At 40.0% G+C, this 23,075-nt stretch overlaps 1 protein-coding gene across 2 annotated transcripts; it reads left to right on the top strand.

Annotated features, from left to right (window-relative positions):
- The first annotated feature begins 1,098 nt into the window (after positions 1-1,098).
- LOC127447531 (M-phase phosphoprotein 8-like) lies at positions 1,099-22,722 on the top strand. 2 transcript variants are annotated; one of them, XM_051709475.1, is made up of 14 exons: positions 1,099-1,307; positions 7,286-7,435; positions 9,557-10,561; positions 11,749-11,830; positions 11,930-12,403; positions 12,850-12,972; positions 13,088-13,176; positions 13,398-13,538; positions 13,745-13,831; positions 13,922-14,076; positions 14,202-14,359; positions 14,474-14,598; positions 14,717-14,800; positions 20,916-22,722. In XM_051709475.1, the coding sequence occupies exons 1-14, from the start codon at positions 1,209-1,211 to the stop codon at positions 20,955-20,957; spliced, it is 2,814 nt and encodes a 937-aa protein (XP_051565435.1). In that variant the 5' UTR covers positions 1,099-1,208; the 3' UTR covers positions 20,958-22,722. The 2 variants fall into 2 exon arrangements, with proteins under 2 accessions (XP_051565435.1, XP_051565434.1); XM_051709474.1 differs by having other exon boundaries at positions 9,554-10,561.
- Positions 22,723-23,075: the final 353 nt, after the last annotated feature.

Here is a 23,075-nt window from a genome sequence, read left to right as displayed (position 1 = left end):
ATCTTAAAAATCTTTTGATCTGAAGCCGTATGCTTAAATGTTTGAAATTAGTTTTGTAGACAAAAATATATTTGTGCCACCATATTAATTTATTTAATTATAAAACTAAAAATGTAATAAAAATAAAAAAACGTTTTTGAAATTGATGACTTGGACCAAATAATAAAGAAAAATAGCCAATAAGTGCCCAACATAGATGGGAACTCCTTCAATACTGTTTAAAAAGCATCCCAGGGTGATACCTCAAGAAGTTGGTTGAGAAAATGTCAAGAGTACATGTCTGCAGATTCTAGGCAAAGGGTGACTACTTTGAAGATGCTAAAATATAACACAGTTTTGATTTATTTTGGATTTTGTTTAGTCACAACATAATTCCCATAGTTCCATTTATGTTATTCCATAGTTTTGATGACTTTACTATTATTCTAAAATGTGAAAAAAGAAAAGAAAAGAAATATATATATATATATATATATATATATAATAAAGAATGAGTAAGTGTTTCAAAACTTTTGACTGGTAGTGTATTTTCTAAACAAATTAAAACATTATAGAGTCATATCCTTTCATATTATTTAGATTATAGAATGATGCCTTTTAAATTGGATTTCTTGACTAGTTTTTCATGACGGAACAGTCAAGGGACATTGTCACAATATTCTGATAATGACCCATTGTTAGCCTCAGTCACCATTCATTTTCATTGTATCTTTTTGTCCAGACAATGAAAGTAAATGGTGACTGAGGCTGTCAGTCTCTAACGTTCAGCCTAACGAAAGTAATTCGCGTTTGGTACAACATAAATGGTCAAATATGACAACACCTTTGGGTGTCCCTTTTACCACAGACACGACAACAGATTTACAAATGTCCCTTCAACTTAAGAGGAATTTGTCTAGTTGTCTTCTGCCTAAAAAAAACCTACTGTATATTTAGCTGTGGGAGACGATAACCTCAGTATTATCACACACAAACACTCAAACACACACACACACACACACACACACACACACACACACACACACACACACACACACACACACACACACACACACGGCTCCTCCTCCTGTTGTAGTACTACAATCGGCCACATTGCGCTGGTGCTGTAGCTGCGTGTGTGTGGAGTAGTTCAGCAACCGCGCGGCCTTCACGCTGTTTGCACACATATATCAGTCTATAGCGTAAAGATCTACCATTTTAAAACGTAAATGGCCTCCGGAGCCGAGCGAGCGGAGCCTGGAGACAGCGAACAGGATGAAGAAGATGTATATGAAGTGGAGAGGATCATTGACGTGAGGGTGTTGGAGGTGAGAGGGAGAGAGAGAGAGAGAGAGAGAGTGAGAGAGTGAGAGAGAGAGAGAGAGAGTGTGTGAGTGTGTGTGTGTGTGTGTGTGTGTGTGTGTGTGTGTGTGTGTGTGTGTGTGTGTGTGTGTGTGTGTGTGTGGGGGGGGGCGGCTCGCGCTTTGGATGCCATTTTGTTAGCGACGTAGCATTTAGATAGCGTCTTTCTTAGTAAATGCGTGTTAAAAGAATAGAGTAAAGCCTAAGAAATCATTGACGATTATATTTCATGGCTTGTTTAACCCGAAAACATCACAGAGAGGTTGAAAACACTCATTGTAACTTTCTGACGGTTAGCTCACCGCTGGTCCGGGAGACAAATTGATTTTCAAAGGCGTTGTGCTCTTGTTGTTTACATCACACCAAAATACAATCCAGCTAAACTATTTCTTTAAACATCGGCCTAAATGCACCCACGCCCAAGCGAATGTCTAGATAAGTGGTGTTTTGTATTGGGGGAAACACAGTAGTGACAGTCATTCAGTTGTGGGCTTTTTTAATATATGCACAGGCTGTTTAAACAAATACATCTATTACAGACTTTCACTGTGGGGCAGAATAATCGCTTATGTGCTGTTAGTCCTTCATGTATGATCGTGCTGACAGGAACACATAACAGTGATTCAGCGTTTTAGTGATAAGGTGTTAAAAATCTTTTGTCCGTATCAGCATAAAACCATGACAGGGTTATTTGGGAGCCCGTGTTTCCCTCTTCCTGTCTGGGTGCATTATGCAAAAAGCCTCTTGGGCTTTCATTAACACAGAGAGAAAGCTATCACATTACAGTCAGTCCACTCACATCACCATCATGTCCTGGGATCCTGGGTTGCCTGAGCAGTTGTGAAATGCTGACTGAATTAATTCTAGGAGTCTGTTTCCTACTTTAAAAAGCTGGGCTGTTTTCCTGCATTCAGTATTCCAGCTATGTGGGAGAATGACAGATCCCTGTCAGTGCCAGGATCCTTGTGTTTATTTTAGTGAGAATACATTCAGCAGTGCCTAATCTAGAAATATCTCAAGGGCGCAAGTGTGTTTGTGAAAACTGTGTGTCATTAGTACTGGACGGGCAAGGAGAGGTATTAAAGAACTTGAAGTACTTAGACAGGTAAAGGTGTGGAGTGAGCAAAGTGAGATTGTCGATGGTGACGGAAGAATATATGTGAATTTTGTAATTTTTGTAAATAACAGCTCTACTCTTGCAGCTAAAGCCCTCCCTGTTGGTTGAGATCAGAGGACAGATAACACACATGTAAAATCCAATCTTATACTAGTCAGTGCCCTTTGACTGGCAGACAATGCAGTGTCTGTAATGCACAAGGTCACTGAGGATGTTGTTTGTGTGTGCGTGTGAAAGGATCTTCCTCACTCTGGTTTTAAAATGCAAGAGGATTCATGGCAGCTGAAAAAACAAGCTTGTCAATTTGTTGACATACTAAAACAAAGTGAAAATGAGCTGCTCTAAGAGCCATTTAAATAGAAACAGTGCATTGAGCTGAATGCAGCAATTGTGTCAGTTTGAGTAACAAATCCGATTTTTCACATTTTAGAGTAATAGGAACCTTCCCATCAACAGGGCTCCAGACTAAAAAAAAATGACTTGGGAGACATTGGCCCCTAATCTGAAACATTAAGGAGCAAAATGACTGTTTTTAGTCGCCAAATCACAGAATTGCTTGATTTAGATTGCTGTTCGAAAGCTGAAGAAAAGGAAGACAGCTGATAACCCATTAAACACTCCGATTTTTGGAACGCGTTAGTAAAAGTTTGCAGGGTAAACTTCAACAGCGGTGAATGGGAGATCACAACAAATATTATTTTCACTTACCCATTTGCTCCAAGACCAAAAGAAAAAATCCACTATTACATTTGAATGACTTTCCAGAAGATAAAAAACTAGAGAGTGGTGGATTAAGACAGTAAAATGGGAGAAGATGCCAAATTTAATGTCACTCTCTCAGCAGCTGTTATCGAAACCTTCTCACAGCTGTGGTAATTCATTTTTTAAAACTAATTCCAGGGTAATATAACACAAAGCATAATGTTATAAACTTAAACTCAATTTTTAAAAATGTATCGTATAAAAAAGTTTGCTGGATTTATGCTGCTAAATAAGGCGCAAATGTGTCATCACAGTCTGTGAAAAAGGTCTATTGTCCTAAGTGTAAAAAGCTTGATTTTTATATATATAATTTTGATTGTTTTAAATATCGCCTTAGTCTTTCTTTACTGTTACCGGATGGCCCAGACACAGAGACTAAAAGAGTGCAAATTGAATGAAATCCCAGATGCAGTTTATTGTGCTACTCGGATCCCAATCAATAATTAACAGATGAAAAAACGTGGTACGCAATAAGGGTCTTTTAATTGTAAAGAAGCCCGAAATACTCATGGGACTTTATTTTGAAATGTCTGCATTCCCAGTTTTGAGCTCACTTGACGGTTGATTCAAACTGCTAACCTGAACTCCTGAGTTCAAACCCTCAGTTCTTTTCAAGTGATTTATGAAAAAGATCCGGTTCAAAAGAGTCATTTGTTCACGACTCTCTCGCGCTGGGTTTTTTGTTGTTGCTGCAAGAGGTGCAGCGAGCTCATCACCACAACAGACTGGGTGAAAAGCTGCGCGAGACACACTGATATTGCGTGCACTGTAGATGTGTTCAGTAACTCAAAAGATGTTATCTGATGAAACCACATATGAACGCACACAACCTGACTGTCGCCAATGGCGACTAGATTTTAAATTATTGTCACAATTATATTTGGTCACATTTGCGACCATTTTAGTTGCAGTCTGGAGCCCTGCATCAACCTCTGTCAGATTATTGCCCGATATTAATGCTTTTTCTTAGCTGCATCTTCTTTCTTTTATTTTTTCTTTATTGTCTGTTAAAAACAGTAATGTTAGAAACTAGTGCATTAAAGCAGTGGTTCTCGACTGATTTTGCCTCAGGACCAGATTTTACATTGGAAATCAAATGGCGACCTAAACACAATTAAAAACATAACCTAGATTTCACGTAGACTGGGTTGCACTGTTTCTTTTATCTTGCAAAGCTTTGTTCATGGTTTTCAAATAAAACGGCATGTATCAAGTGACATTATTGTTTGTTGTTGATGCAGACAACAAAAGATACAGGAAGTTTTCTGTATGATAATGAGCCTATTATAGTTATTATCCAGTTTATTTCCTTATATAAAATATTATTCAAACAGAACATATATTACACAGGAGGAAAACTTTGTCCATAATTTGTCTATAAGTATTCCAGGTCCGGACTTCATGTACATAACTTGATATTTACACATTTAGGAACTTTATCTACATACAACCAAAGTTGTAATAAAAATGAGGTCCAATAGATTCCACCTAATATATTATTTACTACAACATTATTTTTGTTAAAATACCACAGTTACTGTTACTATTGTAAAATCCTGAATACATTTACTAAGGGTGATGATGTGTACGTTGAAAAACTTTCTTTATAAAGATGCAGAGTTGTCTCTTTTCCTCATCCGTGTTGTTTATAATGTCAGGACTGTCTAGCTGTTTGAGAGGTTTGACTACCTCCATAGCTTTTTAAACTAGAAAATTCTCTCTAGTATTCAAATGGGTTGCGTCAGTTTTGTGGGCCGTGCCGCAAAATCGAGGGAAGTCCTACTGACATGTACGCATTCCAGAGATACAGTAGGTTAGAGCAGATAATTGCCACGAGTTGGTTCTGTGGCTCATGCCACACACTTTCAGAGGAGAAGCATATTTAGTGCGTATGAAGCACCGATATGTATTTCATAAAATTTGCCTTGGCGGCCTGAAATTTGGCTTGGGCTGCAAAAAAATTTCAATGGAGGAAGAACGCTGACCAAGACCCAGTCCGAACACGTCGCGACCCACCAGAAGAAACATTGTATTAAAGGGACAGTTCACTCAAAAATTTAAATTCTGTCATCATGTTCTCACCCTTATATTGTTCCAAACCTGTATGACTTTCTGTCTTCTGTGGAACACAAAGGAGATGTTAGGCAAAATGTTAGCCTCAGTCACTATTCATTTTCATTGTATGGAGAAAAAAAAAAAAAGGTGAATGGTGACTGAGGCTAACATTCTGCCTAACATCTACTTTTGTGTTCCATGGAAGAAAGTCATACAGTGTTGGAAAAACATGAGGGTGTTGGCACAATTTAAATTTTTTGGGTCCACTATCCCTTTAATATGCCTTGTGAATGGGGGGCCTGGGTAGCTCAGTGGTAAAAGACGCTGGCTACCACCCCTGGAGTTCGCTATTTCGAATCCCAGGGTGTGCTGAGTGACTCCAGCCAGGTCTCCTAAGCAACCAAATTGGCCTGGTTGCTAGGGAGGGTAGAGTCACATGGGGTAACCTCCTCGTGGTCGCTATAATGTGGTTCGTTCTCGGTGGGGCGCGTGGTGAGTTGAGTGTGGATGCCGCGGTGGATGGCGTGAAGCCTCCACACGCACTATGTCTCCATGGTGACGCGCTCAACAAGCGACGTGATAAGATGCGTTGGTTGACGGTCTCAGACGCAGAGGCAGCTGGGATTCGTCCTCCGCCACCTGGATTGAGGCGAATCACTACGCGACCACGAGGACTTAAAAGCGCATTGGGAATTGGGCATTCCAAATTGCGTGAAAAAGGGGAAAAATCTACAAAAAAATTAATACAATTTGCCTTGTGAATGAAAAAAAGATTTGTAACTGTGTGTCTTTTACAATGTCCAAGTGATTTCCATTCATACTGAATACAACGTGTGACAGTTAGTGATGGCTTTGAGCCAGAAACAATCATCATGAGATCAACTATCATTCTGTGCTGTGGTAACTACTAGTGAACTGAGCTTTGGAAGATACACACACACACATAGACAATCATGTCTTTAACTCCCTTGTTTACATAAATACAGTTATTAACTGGTTCTCAGTGCTGCTTTTTCTTGCACAAAGGTAGTTGTACAGGAAATTAGCTCTCTGATCTAAGCAATGGGAATCTTCTTTTGTGATGTCTCTTACTTAGAGGCAAATAAGGTTTACATACAACAACTTTTAAAGTCGCTTGAGTTTTGTTTGTCGGTCTTGTGAAACCAGCAGATGGAAAGAGGAAAGAGAACTCATCCACTCTGTCATTTCAGATTATAATAAAAATTGTTTTGGCTTTGATCTTCAGCTATTATTAATCCTCCTGTGAGAATCACAGGAAATAAGAGGAGCATGGAATCAGCTGTATTCGTTACTTAGCAACGCAGTGGATAATGAACTTCCCCTTTGAAACCAACCTGTGACACTTGGGATGTGTCGGCCAAGCATTAATAACTGCCTTAATGCCTCCTATAGACATCGCCTTCCTCATATTCACGTGTACAGCATAGCACTTGTGATAATGCGAGGTAGACTTCTGACACTACAGGCTGCAAACAGAAAGGGTTTTCCAAGAAAATGTACTGTTATATTTTGTATCTTCCACTAAATCAAAGAACATGTTTTTAAAGTAGCACGACATGATCAAAAATACAAAAAATAGTATTGGTTACTAGGTAGATGCCTTACCTGCCATCTTATTACAGGCAGCTGTAGAAGATTGCAACCTCAATGAATGAATAAACTTGTATGTTTTAGTTTGTTTGAGAATAGTTCACCCAAAAATTCTAAATCTGTCATGTACTCACCCTCATGTCATTCCAACCCCATATGACTTTCTTCCGTGGAACACAAAAGATGTTAGGCAGAATGTTAGCCTTAGTCACCATTCACTTTCTTTGCATCTTTTTTCCATACAATGGTGGTGAGTGGTGCCTGAGTAAACATTCTGCCAAACATTTAAATATTTGATTGAACTATCCCTTTAACATACATTATTGTCACAGCTTTTGGAGAATGTACAGTAGATGGACCAATGGCAGGTCATGACTGATGACCTCTTCTTGTTTTTAGGGAGAGGTGCTGTACCGGGTGCGATGGAAGAACTATTCATCAGATGATGACACCTGGGAGCCCGAGGCGCACCTAGACGACTGCAGGGAGGTGTTGCTGGCTTACAAGAAGGCCCTGGCTGAGATCAAGCCAAAAAAAGACACTGTCATGGTGAGACTCTTAAGATGTGTTTTTAACTCATGCATTACTAGCACATTACCATTTAGAATCCTTTAGATTGTAGTTTTCTCAGACTAAAGGCTTAAAGGTGTATGTTGTGCTGGTCAGTATGGAAGTGTTCTTGGACTTATACTGACACCTAACAATGTGGATGCAGCATCATTCTTATGCAGTTGTTTTGCCATTGTAGAAATTAAATATTCACATTCAGCCAAGATTAATGTAATCCACGAGGGAAAGTGCAATTAAACTGAGATTAAGCGATTAGTAGGGGTGTATCGGTATGAAATGTTCACGTTACGATAACCTTCACAAAAAATACTGCAGTATTACGGTATCACGGTATTGAAGTGCATTGCTAATATTTTTAGCAGTTTAATATTTATTTATGATATGCTGTTTTTCCGGAAATAAAGTCGCACCTGGTCAAAATCACGTTGCTCCAAGAGAGAAAAAAAACACACAGAGATAAGTCATGTCTCTGTATAAGTCGCACTGACAGAGAATGTATTCGGCAGGCACAAGGACCCGGGAGCAGCCACAACATTCCCAACTTCCCTTCATCCGCTCAAAAGTCAGACGCGCTCCATTATGAAGACTGGAAATACAGATCTCTATGCTTTGTAACTCTACAAATAAACAGCTTTTAGCCTATGACTAAAACAGTATGCCTGTTGTATTCTATTCATTCATTATCATTAGAGACTGTCTATCTGTGGATATTTCTGATAACTGAACCCTCTATGCTGCACATTACTTATCCGGTTCACTGACTGAATGTTTTTCCTACGAGTGTGATGAAACGTAAAGTTTGTTAGAAAAATAATGTTATGATGGACAGAATATTTAAACTGGTTGCATAAAGTACTTTTGTAAAGGCAAAATATTCTGAATTGGCCACTTTAAAAAAACTTCTACCATCTCTATGACTGATGTTTTCATCTGTTTGAGTGTAAGCATATGTGCTTTGGTGTGCGTGCGTTTGAACGGCCGACATTAATTGCGTATAAATTATGTATATAAGTCGCTTTGGACTATAAATCGCAGGACCTTTCAGATGATGAAAAAAACGTGACTTATATTCAGAAAAATACTGGTAGTCATAGAAATCTTGTATATCTGGGAGTGTTATGAAAAGGGGTTTATAATTTATTAGACTAGAGACTGTATTTTCACTTGCATTCATCTCCGCAAAATCCTTGGGATGATCACGGATGTGGCTATTCAGGTTTAAAGTGTTGCCTGTCTGAGCCAACTTTTTTTCTGAAAGTTTACTGATTGGCTAACCATCACTGATGGTGCCTTGTGGGTCTCTTAAATAACCTAAATATTCCCACACCTCGGATTTAGTCGCTTGGCGGGGGAAAATAAAGGTTCAGGCTTTGACATTTTTCTCTCTGCCGTGCAGTTCACGCGTGTGGCTTTTAAAATGAAGTGACGGTTTAGTGAAACAGAAGGATGTAGAAGGTTAGAAATATATTTGATCAAGTTTATATGATGCTAAGCCGATTCTCTCGTAATCTAACTGATATTTACAATGGAAACTTTTATTCCTTTACTTGGATTTTAGACATAAAAATCAAAGTAATACCATGAATGCAGTACCTTGAATTACAAATGTCAACGGTTTGATAACCGTCTCTTTTTAAAACCGTGGTATACCGTGAAAGTAGATACATCCCTAGCAAGCAGTGTGTGGCTGGTCATGCATCCAAACATGGCAACCCCCATTAGGGGACCCACTCCGTGGAGTTGAGTTAAACTTCTTAATGTGGTAAAAATGACTGAGTGCACCTTTAAAGGGTTGTGTTATCCAAAAAAATTAAAATTCCGTAATTATTTACTCACCCTCATGTTGTTCCAAATCCATTTTACTTCCTTTTTTGAGAAGCCTCCAGTCCCCTTTCACTTTCATTGTATGGAAATGGTGGCTGAACATTCCCTTTCATGTTCCATGGAAGAAAGTAATTTAAATAGGTTTGAAAAAACATGAAGTTGAGTATTTGACAACAGGATTGTTATTTTTAGGTGAACTATCCCTGTAAGCAGAATTAGTGTCAAGAATGCAATATCTGGTTTACTTGATGATTTGTGCTCCTCTGTACCTAGAAGCTGCCCATGAAGAGTGATTTGTTTGATGCTGACTCGGAGAGTGACAGTGATAAGGATAAACCCAAAGATTTGCCTATTAAGAAGAAGAAAAAGAAGATAGTGGAGGATTCAGAAGATGAGATGGCTGTGAAGGAAAAGAAGAAAAAGAAAAAGGAGAAATGGAAGGATGACAAACCTCTGCCAGCACCTGAATCAGATGAAGAGGAGGACAGCAGGGATCCTTTCTCTGTACCTCCAAAAAAAGAAACAAAGAAGAGGCTTATTGAATCTGATGAAGAAGATGCCCCAGTTACTCCTAAGAAACAAAAGAAGGGCGAAAAGGATAAAGATGGAATAAAGCAAAAGAAAGAGATTGTGGAGGACCGAAAGAAAAAGAAAGTCAAGTCCAGAAAAGAGATTGAATCCTCGGATGAAGAGGGTGATAAGAGTGATGAGACCCTCACGGATGATTCGACAAACACGGAACCCCCTAATTATTCCTCGAAAAACAAAGCCATGGACAAATCTGCACGAAGTGAGAGTGGGGTGGATCCCAAGCAGGCCAAGCCAAAAAAGGGGAAGTCTGATATGAAGCTGCAAGGTTTCAAAGACCTGGCTCATGAGAAGAAGCCTAAAAAAGAGGTCTCAATGGCCACACTCAAAGAGGGTGGTTTAAACAAGCTCAAGAGCCTTACGAGTGGCAAGAGTACCAGCAAGTCTTCTCGCAGTGAGGAGGAGCCCGACTCCAGTGACACAGGTGCAGCGACATCCACACCAAAGACAAAGGTCAAGAGCAAAGGGCAGGAAACAGCCCCACCTTCTCAGAGGCTCTCATCTGCATCTTCCTCCTCTTCCTCTATAGCATCAATGGCCCTAACCAAGCCCAAAGAGGAAGAGCCAAAGGAAGAGGGTGGGGAGAAGGGGGGTTCCTCCACTAACCTGTTTGAAAAGTTCCTGCTGAACTGTGAGGCGAAAGATCGTGCACCAAGGAGACAAGCAGAACAGAACAAGAATGCAACTCCAAAGGTAAAAATATCTTTAAAGCTTGGCACTTTAATTCTAAGATAGTACACTGCACAAAGACTGATATCATTGGTCGCTGATTATTATGCTAAGACAATCATTATTACTATTGCTTATTCTTGGGATTAAGGATTTTTCAAAACCCCTGACCCTAAGTATTAACATTTTTATGATAACTCGTCCTGCAACATTGTTGCTACGGATATGATACCTCAAATCAAGTTAATGATACCTTGTATTACTTTTCTAAACTGTCAGGCTGATGATTTTTGCCTTGCGGGTGATAAAACAGATTTAAAACGGATGAAAAAAATCCCATAGATTTACTTTCAAGGAGCAACCTAAGCCATATGTAGGTACCAAAATATCACAGAGACAGGTCCATTAAGTAGTCTTGGGATCGATGCCTTTTTCACGCATCGATACATTTAATAAACATTTTCCTGATGATTATCGATATATAGTAGCATTTTTTTTTCAGATGTAAATAGGGCTACTCGTTGCACAATAGTCTTTGTCTCTTCAAACATATTTCTCAAAGTGTTAATTAAAGGGGTCGCACACTGGACTACGAATGTTCGCACACACTGCCGCTCACATCTCTGGAAGCTGCTCAAAATTCTGCAGCACCACGGAGCTCAACTCGCGTAGTTCCCCATTAAATTCAACCCAACATCACTTTGTTTATTCTTGAAGAAGGACAAAAACCTGTGTTTGGACTGTGCCTCCTCCTATCTGCGACCAGCTTCAGTAAATGTTATATCACCTTCTTGTGGTCTCCCAATGCTATTACACCAGATTACATTAAACCGAGGGCCAACTGAGTGAATTAGAAAGCATACAAATTAGGCTTCTAATTTAAATGACGGCTAATGTTAATATATCGATGCCTCAGAAATGAATCACTAAAATAATGTGCCGATCAGTAATCGATATATCGATATTTTATGACATGCCTACCAGTGAGCAGCTACCTAGCATCTCCCTGGCAACCACCCAGAACATTCTAGTAACCACATAGCAACATGCTAACATCCACTCAGAAAACCTTAGCAACCTTATAATAATGCCCAGGCAACCTACCCAGAACATCTAGCTTCATGGTGGCAAGTTTAACACGGACAAGCACTTTTCTTCAGAAAATGTACAAATCTAATATTATGACTGTTTTGTTTAAACTTGTTCTACAGGCTGCAGGGAAAACTGACAAGAAATCAAAATTATCAAAGCAGTCTCCTGCACGAAAACCTGAGCCGGAGAAGACAAAAGAGTGTAAGATGTATTTGCTTATTTTGGTAGCAAAATAACATTTTAGCTCTATTTGTTAGATAGCCTAATGTTAATGACTACATTCTTGTCTTCCACTCCCAGTGCCACGACCCGGTCAGAGTCCCGTCTCCATGGAGACAGATGAGAAACAGGGGGCATACGAGACAGAGAAAAGTTACAAATCTGATGAGCCACCTCCCAAGTCAAAGGAGGAATTACTACGGGAGCAGAGAGAGGAAGAGCAAAGGAAGAGGAAGGAAAAGTTGGAAGAAGAAGAGAGGAAGAGGAAAGAAAGGATTGAAGAAGAGGAGAGAAAGAAGAAAGAAAGAATAGAAGAAGCCCAACGGGAGAGAAAAGCACGGATGGAGGAGGCACAGAGACTTGCAGAGGAAGCCAGGCAAGAACGCCTGGAAAGGAAGAACATGACTGAGCCAATGGCTTCTCCTGACTCCACAGAAGAGTCTAGATGGAAGGATAAGAGGAGGAGAAGGAGGGAGGACAGTGAATCACGGCTCTTCACTGCCTGCGATGACAATCAGGACTCTCAGGAGCCCATGGAGCGCTCAGACAAAACTGGTTTGTATCTATAAGTTCAGGAGGGGGTTATGATTGTATTTTTATTCACAGTTCACCATTTCTTGTGTCACTCCCAGATTTATTGAAGCTGAAGTGTGTAATTTCTGCGCTACAAGCAACACCAAACAGAATAGAATAGAATTCACATCATACCTCCATCAAAATATCTTTGTTTGTGTTCCGAAGAATAAAGAATGTCATACGAATTTTAACATTCTGAGAATGATCATTTTAAGCTGGGATAGGAGAAAGTATTTTAACATGAAAAAAATTACACCCTTCAGCTTTAAGCTTGGATGTTTTAGTTAAGCACAGATCAGGCGCATGTTCTATTAAAATAATCAGTTTGAGGTTATTACAACATTGTGTCAAGCTCAGTAGACTCTTGGTCAAACACTGGCTGTTGCATCTCTTTTGTGTAACAACCCTGTGTCTCCGTGTAACAGACAGGGGACCACCTTCTCTTAATCTTGGGGTGGAGCTGAAGCTTGACTGGATGACACTGGAGGACTTTCAGAAACACTTGAATGGAGAGGATGAGAATCTCTCTCCGCTAGCCTTAACTCCCAGTGAGTAAAAACAATAGCACAACTCTCTTCTGAAGGGTTTATTTGAGTTACATCTTATTATATAATTTATTATAGCATTCAGTTTTCTTTACTACTTTCCTCTTCTCGCTTTCAGCTGAACTGCGAGAAGCAGTGAAAAATGGGAATTATCTGGCGGTGAAACGTGCACTTAGTTCCAAAGAGGACTACAATCTGGACCAGGAGGTATGATCCATATTTATTCTCTCTCATCCTCTCTCTTATCTTTTCCACGTAGTATGTCTGTGTGTGCATCTCTGTGAATTCTGTATTAATACCCCAGATAAACCGGGTCATGTTGCAGTTCGTTTCATCCCTGAGTTAGGCATATGTACTCACTGAGCTGTGTTTGGCAGGATGTCATGTGAACATCTTTGAATGTTTTGTGTATGTGCTGCCACCTGCAGGATTCTAGTGGTATGTCCTTAACGCTGCTGGCTGCTGCAGGAGGTCAGGATGATATCCTCAGGCTTCTCATTAAGAAAGGAGTAAAGGTCAACGCCAGGCAGAAGAACGGCACCACTGCCCTGATGCATGCTGCAGATAAGGTACTGAACAACACAACACTCTTATCCAGGAACTCCCATCATAGCTGTTTTAATTCATAGTTTTCATTTCAACCACTTAGATAAGAGAGTATTAGCATATATTGCAATATTTGTATTGTATACATTAATTTTCTAAGTGATTTATGTAGGTGAGTGCACAAGCCCAGAAAAAGTTTTTTTTTAATTACTCGTCCTGTTTGATGCAGAAATTCTTGACAACAGTAGCCATTCTTTTGGAGGCCGGAGCTTCCTTAAATGCCCAAACTCTGGCTGGAGAGACGGCTCTCATGAAGGTGAGATGAGCAACGATTTGAAGATTTTTTTGGATCTGCCTTGTTATTGTAATGGATATTTATTTTGAGCATTGTATTTTTCTTTCTAAGGCTTGTAAAAGGGGAAATGCAGATGTAGTGCGCCTCCTGCTGGAAAATGGGGCTGACTGCAACATCATGTCTAAACACAAGAACACTGCCTTTTACTATGCCAAACTTAGCAACAACCTGATGGTGCGTGATCTCATCAAAGACCACATGCAAACGTGAGTGCGCCATTGCATCAACCAGCATCCAGAACATTAGTTATAAATACAAATATAGAAAACCGATAGAATAAAAATATCACTATGAAAAAAAGACTCTTAAATATTTCAAATATCTCTCTCAGGTTATCAACTGTGGCAGAGGAGACAATCAGAGCTTACTTTGAAACGCGACTGGCCCTGCTGGAACCTGTATTTCCTCTGGCCTGCCACAGACTGTGTGAGGGGCCAGACTTTTCACTGGAGTTCAGCTACAAACCCTCTCAACACACACCCGGAGAAGGTGAGATACTTGCTTGCAAACATGTATTCCAGCTGCACATTTTCTTCATGGCTTTCCTTGTTTTCAGAGTTTATTTGCAGAATCAGTGTGTCGTTTTTGTGTTTTCTGCCTCAGGATCTGGCATTCTGCTGTTTATCTTCCATGCAAACTTCCTTAATGAGATCACAGCTAGACTCTGCGGACCATGTAGTGTTCATGCTGTCGTTCTGAATGACAAGTTTCAGCTGCCAATCTTCTTGGTAAGACACTGATTTTGAAATAAACTATTTCAAATGTTTGATTTCGTAGATCTGTTGATTGTTTGAATGTAGAATATCTGCATCCTTTCACACTGAAAATGTGCTGCTTCTTCTGCAGGACAGCCATTTCATCTACTCTTTCAGTCCTGTTCCAGGAGCCAATAAACTGTTCATCCGTCTGGCAGAGTCCCCCACAGCTAAGGCAAGAACACTGTCACACAATGCTTAAATTGAAAGTATAGATCGGGGGTACTCAATAGGTGGGCTTCGGTCCAGATCCGGACCGAAGGACATTTCAGTCCGGACCGAGCTCTAAATCTTTGTGCTAGTTGTCTGACACCTGGCTAAGTGATTGTGTGAGCATACGTGTATACGCGCACGGAGCGGGAATAAAGCGTGTTTAGCGCTGGAGAGAAATCTTTCTCTCTGGAGCGGAAATAAAGCGTGTTCAGCACTACGCACTTTATTCCTGCTCACGTGCGTTGCCTCGCTCCCCACTATAGACATGAGGCACCGCATAAAGCTTAATTTACTGTATGTATGAGTTGCAGGTGTGGTTATTTTAACATCAAAAACTTTAACGTGGCGCCTTTAGACTATAACGTTGTTTGTTTGTTGTTAGTAGATTCTCACTTTAAGAAAAATATCAGAATGGTCCATTCAGACTTATACATTTTTATAAATGTTCTCTCAGGGAACCCCTTGAACCCCCATACAGTGTTTTTTTTTATCTGTGTCCCATACGTGTATATATAAATATTTAAACTCAAAAACTGTACTGCTGTCATTCAGCCTAAAAATGAACTGTTGCTCTTATCTTTTAATATTCATATCCAAGTGCCCTCGACTGATGAAGACTTCATGAAATAGTTTAATCTTTTGGTAGAAAAGATCTCTCAGACCCCACTACTTTGGCTTTCTCTGGACCCCCAATGTCCTCATCCCTGCCCAGTTTTGAAGAGACTATTTTGACTGTTTAGGAATATATGTTTATATTTTTACAAAGTACTGTTGCTGCCAATGTGGCAAGTTATAAAAAACTATTTAAAAAAAAAGATACATAATTTCCTAGCCATATAACTACTGACACCATATAAGCTACATATTATTATCCGGACCTTTGCTGGGAATATAGAGACCGGACCTCTTGGAACTTTAGTTGAATACCCAATCAAATCAAATCAAATCAAATCAAATCACTTTATTGTCACACAGCCATATACACAAGTGCAATGGTGTGTGAAATTCTTGGGTGCAGTTCCGATCAACATAGCAGTCGTGACAGTGATGAGACAGTACCAATTTACAATAACATCAGATTAACACAACACAATTTAAACATCTGTTATACACATAATTACACACAACAATATACAAATAATAACATACACTGTACAGTATACAATACGCTGTTTTTTTTTTTTTTTTTTTTTACTATATAGATACACATTATTCAATAAAAATTAAAAATAAAAATATATATAAAAAAGTATATATATATATATATATATATATATATATATATATATATATATATATATATAGAATGTACAATATTGTACTGTATTGACATTCAGGCTGTCAGTTGATAGTCAGTTGTTAAGAGAGAACATAATATAATAATAATATAATTTATGACAGTCCGGTGTGAGATATAAGAGTAAGAGTAATAAAGTGCAGTGCTGATGTATTTGATCGTGGGAGATCAAGAGTTCAGAAGTCTGATTGCTTGGGGGAAGAAGCTATCATGGAGTCAGCTGGTGCGTGTCCTGATGCTGCGATACCGCCTACCTGATGGTAGCAGTGAGAACAGCCCATGGCTCGGGTGGCTGGAGTCTCTGTTGATCCTCCGAGCTTTTTTCACACACCGCCTTGTATATATTTCCTGGAGGGAGAGAAGCTCACCTCCGATGATGTGTCTGGCAGTTCGCACCACCCTTTGCAGTGCTTTGCGGTTGTGGGCGGTGCTATTGCCGTACCAAGCGGAGATACAGCCAGTCAGGACGCTCTCTACAGTGCAGGTGTAGAACCGTGTGAGGATGTGGCGGTTCATTCCAAACTTCCTCAGCCGTCTCAGGAAGAAGAGGCGCTGATGAGCCTTCTTCACAACGACTTCAGTGTGGACGGACCATGTGAGTTCCTCAGTGATGTGGACACCCAGGAACTTGAAGCTGCTGACTCTCTCCACTGGTGCTCCATTGATGGTGATGGGACTGTGTTCTCTGTCTTTTCTTCTGAAGTCCACCACAAGCTCCTTTGTCTTACTGACGTTGAGGGAGAGGTTGTGCTCCTGACACCAGTGTGTCAGAGTGTGCACCTCCTCTCTGTAGGCTGTTTCATCATTGTCAGTGATCAGACCTACCACCGTCGTATCATCAGCAAACTTGATGGCATTGGAGCTATGTGTTGCCACACAGTCATGTGTGTACAGGGAATACAGTAGTGGGCTGAGAACACAGCCCTGCGGGGCTCCAGTGTTGAGGGTTAGTGATGAGGAGATGTTGCTGCCTATTCTAACCACCTGGCGTCTGCTTGACAGGAAGTCCAGGATCTAGCTGCACAGCGAGCTGTTTAAGCCCAGAGCCCGGAGTTTCTCATCTAGCTTGGAGGGCACTATGGTGTTGAATGCTGAGCTGTAGTCCACAAACAGCATTCTCACATAAGTGTTCTTTTTTTCCAGGTGGGAGAGAGCAGTGTGTATTGTAGATGCAATGGCATCATCAGTGGAGCGGTTGTTGCGGTAAGCAAACTGCAACGGGTCAAGAGAGAGTGGCAATACAGAGCAGATGTAATCTCTGATTAGTCTCTCAAAACATTTGCTGATGATGGGGGTCAGAGCAACAGGACGCCAGTCATTTAAACAAGTTATTTTTGATTGTTTTGGTACAGGCACAATGGTGGATGTTTTAAAGCATGTGGGGACTACAGACAAAGAGAGAGAAAGGTTGAAAATGTCCGTAAAAACACCAGCCAGCTGGTTCGCGCACGCTCTGACGCGGCCCGGAATGCCGTCTGGACCCGCGGCTTTCCGGATATTCACCCGTCGGAAGGATCGGGTTACATCCGCTACAGAGACGGAGAGTGAACTAACCTCTGTAGCTTCAGCCGCGAGAGCTCTCTCCGCGAGGGCGGTGTTATTTCCCTCGAAACGAGCATAAAAAGTATTTAGCTCATCCGGTAGAGAGGCAGCGGTGTTCACGGCGGAGTTTTTATTCCCTTTAAAGTCCGTGATGATGTTAATTCCCTGCCACATGCTTCTAGAGTTGGTGGTGTTAAACTGTCCTTCAATCTTACTCCTGTACTGGCGTTTTGCGGTTCTGATAGTTTTTCGGAGGGCATAACTGGCTTGTTTATGCTCCTCCGCGTTCCTGGAATTAAAAGCGGAGGTCCGCACATTAAGTGCCGCGCGAACATCGCTATTGATCCATGGCTTCTGATTCGGATAGATTTGTACAGTTCTGGTCGGAATCACTTCCTCTACGCACGTTCTGATGAAACACATTACGCTATCAGCGTAAAGCTCGATGTCGTCATCAGAGGCGGACCGGAACATCTCCCAATCCGTGTGATCAAAACAGTCTTGTAGCGTAGAGTCTGATTGGTCCGACCAGCACTGGATCGTTGTGAGGGTGGGTGCTTCCTGTTTCAGTTTCTGCCTGTAAGCGGGCAGAAGCAGAATGGAAGAATGGTCCGATTTGCCAAATGGTGGGCGGGGGAGGGATTTGTAGCCATCCCGGAACGGAGAGTAGCAATGGTCCAAAACCCGGTCCCCTCGTGTGTTGAAACTAATGTGCTGGTGATATTTTGGTGCGACTGATTTTAAACTGGCTTTATTAAAGTCCACGGTCACAATGAACGCGGCCTCGGGGTGTGCGGTTTCCTGCTCACTTAAACTCCCATACAGTTCCTTTGAGTGCCCGGTCTGTGTCGGCTTGTGGCGGGAATGTACACAGCTGTGATAATGACCGCTGTGAATTCCCTCGGTAGCCAGAATGGTCGACACAGAAGCATAAGAAATTCCAGATCAGGAGAACAGAAAACTTGATGGAATGTACGTTCCTCTGATCACACCAGGATTTGTTGATCATAAAACATACACCACCATCTCTGCTTTTACCTGAGAGGTCTTTCGCTCTGTCCGCTCGGTGCACGGAGAACCCCGCGGTATTGAACAAGGCTTTTCAAACGGGGATCCACCGACCCATATCGTCCCCTTGTGAAAATTTGTGGAGACAAAAAAAATACTTCCTTTTGGTTCTCGCCGATACGATACCTGTTTTTTTTTTTTTTATATTTATTTATTTATTTATTTTGCTATATTTTCCCTGAATTCTATATCACAATAACAGTTTATTTCAGTTGTATCATCCAAATGGTGTCTAAATAAAACTTAAATCCAATTAATATAGAAAAATTCATTTTCAACATGATATTGTATTATTTTTAGCAAATGAAGGGATTGCTAAAGTATAATACAATTACTATTGATTTATTGTTAGTAGTAGTAGTAATATTACAGTGAATATTTCATAACTATATAGTAGTGATATATTTCTGTCATACTTTTTTCCATTTAAATTAAGCTTATTTTGGCTAAGCTTTATTTTAAAGCCCTTTCCATTTCTGTGTGCTTAATGGAAGTTTCTCACCTCTGGAAAAGCAGGTCGCTACGTGACTCAGATTGATTATTAAACTGTAAAAGGCATTATTAAATAAAATAAATATGTAGTCTATATGTGCCTCTCGCTACAAAGTGAATCCGCACTTTTCACGCTGTCATCTGCTAAAGAGCAAGCAAGGAATGGGTAACCAGGCAAGAGCTGCAGGGTGATATGGCTGCTGGCCAATGCATCTCATGTGACCGCTTGTGTTCGGATTTGGAAGGGATGGTCTCTGTTTCATGATGACATACATCAATCACTATGTCAATGTGTTACTGCGTGATACTAAAGTGCAACAAAGTAAAAAAATACAAAAAAGGCATGAAAAAAATGGCTCGCTGTTTCTCCTAGATGAGGTTGAAATTTAATGGAAGCACAAACGCAACATGTCAAGCAGAATTATCCATTATATTAGTGGATTGCCTGTTGTTCAGGTGTTCGTGATTGTCATCTGTGTTGATATCAAACACACTAAAGAAGATCTGTGAAGTTCTTGTGATTGTGTATGAATCCGCTTTTTTAAATTTTCCAATTGGATGGTTATTTACTTTAAAAGTCGCTCGTAAACGCAAAGTTTACACTCTTGTTTTAGCGCAGCAGTTGATTGACAGGTGAGGGGGTGGCGCTTCACTGCTGCCGGGACGCATACAGGACAGATTAGCGTTTACACCTCAAATGCGATCTGGTCACATGCAGTTTTTTCCCTCCCCTTTTTCTCTCCAATTTGGAATGCACAATTCCCAATGCGCTCTAAGTCCTTATGGTGGCATAGTGACTCGCCTCAATCCGGTTGGCGGAGGATGAATCCCAGTTGCCTCCACGTCTGAGACCGTCAGCCCATGCATCTTATCACGTGGCTTGTTCAGCGTGTTACTGCGGAGACATAGCACATGTGGAGGCTTCACGATATTCTCCGCGGCATCCACACACAGCTCACCAAGCATAGAGTGAACCACAATATAGCGAACATGTGGAGGTTACCCCATGTGATTCTACACTCCCTAGCAACTGGGCCAATTTGGTTTCTTAGGAGACCTGGCTGGAGTCACTCAGCACACCCTGGATTTGAACCCACGACTCTAGGGGTGGTAGTCACGGTAGTCTTTACTCACTGAGCTACCCAGGCCCCCGGTCGCATTGTTTTTTGACCACATTCGGATGTGGGTTTTGTGATCCGGTCACAAAATGATTTAGACCCTGTTTGGACCTGTATTTAGTGATGACCATGTGATCGGATCACCCGAACCCATCTTGATACTAGATGTGAATGGGTCTTTATTATAAGATTAATTCAATGTGTTTTTTTCCTTAAAAATTTGATTAATCCCATTGTTTTTATCTCGATCAATATTCTCACACAAAGTATAAATGGGTCTTTATAAATGTAAATATATTGACTGCCTTTATATTTTAGTAAGGGGTCCCTTGCAAGAGTATGATTACTTTTGCGGGTTCTTTGCATTAAAAGGTTTGAAAACTCCTGGTATAGATAGTTCCCACCATTATTGTTTAGTGATGCACTAATGCTAGTGTGAATATTTGGGATTGACCCTAAATACTTTACTTTTCTGCAAAACAATAGCACTTTGTAGCTAAGCAATCTTTACCATAATAAAAACTTTTTTATCAGGGAATATGTTTTCTCTATTTCCACAGGTTAAACTCCTCATTTCTGCATACAGAGTCCAGCTACAGTGATGCCTCCCTTCCAAATCGAAGGTTACTGCAGAAGCTCCGCCTCTCCAAGAACTGAGACTTCTCCTACACTTGTAAACCGAGCAACATGACACATGCAGAGCAGAAGACAATTTAAGTTTAGAAACATTTATGTTTTACTATACAAAAAAGAAAAGACTGAAAGAATATTGTACTAACAAGTCAATAACAACAAATGCCCATTTGACTTTAAAGGCATGCTTGGTTAAAGGTTGCAAGTGTTCTCTGATTTTAGATTGCGACTGCATTACATGTGAGGTCAGTTTGAAATGTGACAAATTGGGCTTGTATCTAAGGGCCATTTGTAAATCTTGTTTGTAAAGTGTTCCTTTTATTTTTTATTTTTTTTAATAGAATAATGTATCACTCAAGATTAACACACTGTTCTGTTTTATGTTTTGTGTGCTTAACCTGACTTGTCTGGTGTGCATCGGTTTGCATTGCTTGTGCAGAGTGAGAGAGTAAGTGTGAGACTGAGTGAGTGAGTGAACAGTTCTTGCTTGTGGGACCATGACAAGACTGGACCCATGTGTGACTTTTAATACCAGAGTAGGTTCGCTCTAAACATGCAATCATTTTTTCTGAGAATGTTCTGATTTTTAGAAGGCAGAAACTAATGGTTTGAATCCTAAATTTGACAAAGTGAAGCCATTACCATGGAAGGAATGTATGAATGTTTGGGTTGTGAGCAGTTTTAAGGGCTAGTGTGTGTCAGTGTCTGCATTGGGAGGAGTCACACAGCTAAAAAACCATCCAAGTAGGGCTGATGTATGTTTCTTTAATGCTGATTTTGGAATAGTAAAGAACCTGACTTTTTATCATATTTGTGTACTATTTGTATCTGCAGGTTGTACACAGTAAAATTTCTTTCATCAGATTTCACATTACAGAGTTCAGTTTTGACAAAACCATACAATATCCAGCAAATAAGCTCAGGTCATATTGATCACACAGGTCACATGAGTGTAGATTTCATAAACAATATAAAATCATTTATGACTGAACGAAGAGTGAGATTTGAATTGTGCAGCTGTTCTCTCTGGAAAGACAATGCGTTTGAACCACGACGAAGAGTTATTTTATTCTGTTTTTCATGGCCTACCTTTCTTTGTCCCTTCATTGTGCTATTAATAAGTGAGAGAAAGACTGCTCATTTATTCACTTCCTCTTTTGACTACAGTAAATAAACTGTACATATATTTCCTTAATCAATAATTTTGTGTTCTCTCTTTTATTGTAAATATGAGGACTAAAGCCTATACATTTCATAAGGAATAAGCAGCTCTTCTGTTAACTGCACTGTAAAAAGTTAATCTCTGTAGTAATTGCAGAAAGGCACATGATGACATAAAATGTATCAATAGCGGCCCTTCCATGAGCAATGACCAATAAACATGTAGAGACTCACACAAACACAAAACACCATCAGGGTAACACGTGAAATTTAAATAATGCAATAAACATTGACTAAACGACAGAAAATACGGAACCCCCAAAGTACATGACTGATGAAAATAAGAAGAAACATAACTGCTCCCATAAAATATAATGAAATGTGATGTGTCATGCAGGGAATTCTGGGAACCCCAGATTATTGGTTTTACCATAATTTTAACAGTAATGTAACATAAAAAGAGCATGTATTCTCTTGTTAGACATAATACACATTTTTACCATTAGTTGTCTGGAAAATTATACTTTTTACATCTAAAAAATAATAATAAAAAATGTACATTTTACTTTGAAATTACATGTAGTCTTGTTACATTTATTTGTATTTATATTTTTACTGTATATTTTAAGGTAACTACTTGTGAACCAATTAATGTTTTTTTTTTTTTTTTTTTTTACTGTAGCATTTTACAGCATTTTACAGTTAAAATTACAGACATTTTTCACAGTGTGAAAACAAGCCAAAGGTGACTGTAGTAAGGAACAAACACTCAGTAAGATGCTAAGATGCTAGATGTTAGTTAATGGAGGGAAAACTCCATAAGATGTTTAGTTATTGGAGACAAAAACCTTTGGAGAAACCAGGTACAACTGGGGGAGCCTGTTCCTCTCTGGCTACATTCAGTGCAACAATGTAGTATTTCAGAA

Source organism: Myxocyprinus asiaticus, chromosome 10 (genome assembly GCF_019703515.2).
Source record: "Myxocyprinus asiaticus isolate MX2 ecotype Aquarium Trade chromosome 10, UBuf_Myxa_2, whole genome shotgun sequence".
Taxonomy (NCBI): Eukaryota; Metazoa; Chordata; class Actinopteri; order Cypriniformes; family Catostomidae; genus Myxocyprinus; species Myxocyprinus asiaticus.
This window is presented reverse-complemented; position numbering and strand designations above follow the sequence as displayed.

Excerpts from the sequence above, each read along its gene's own strand:
- LOC127447531 (XM_051709474.1), top strand. The coding sequence starts at position 1,209 with ATGGCCTCCGGAGCCGAGCGAGCGGAGCCTGGAGACAGCGAACAGGAT. Across the intron at positions 1,308-7,285 it reads TTGACGTGAGGGTGTTGGAG|GGAGAGGTGCTGTACCGGGT; the intron begins GTGAGAGGGAGA and ends TCTTGTTTTTAG. Across the intron at positions 11,831-11,929 it reads GCCGGAGAAGACAAAAGAGT|TGCCACGACCCGGTCAGAGT; the intron begins GTAAGATGTATT and ends TTCCACTCCCAG.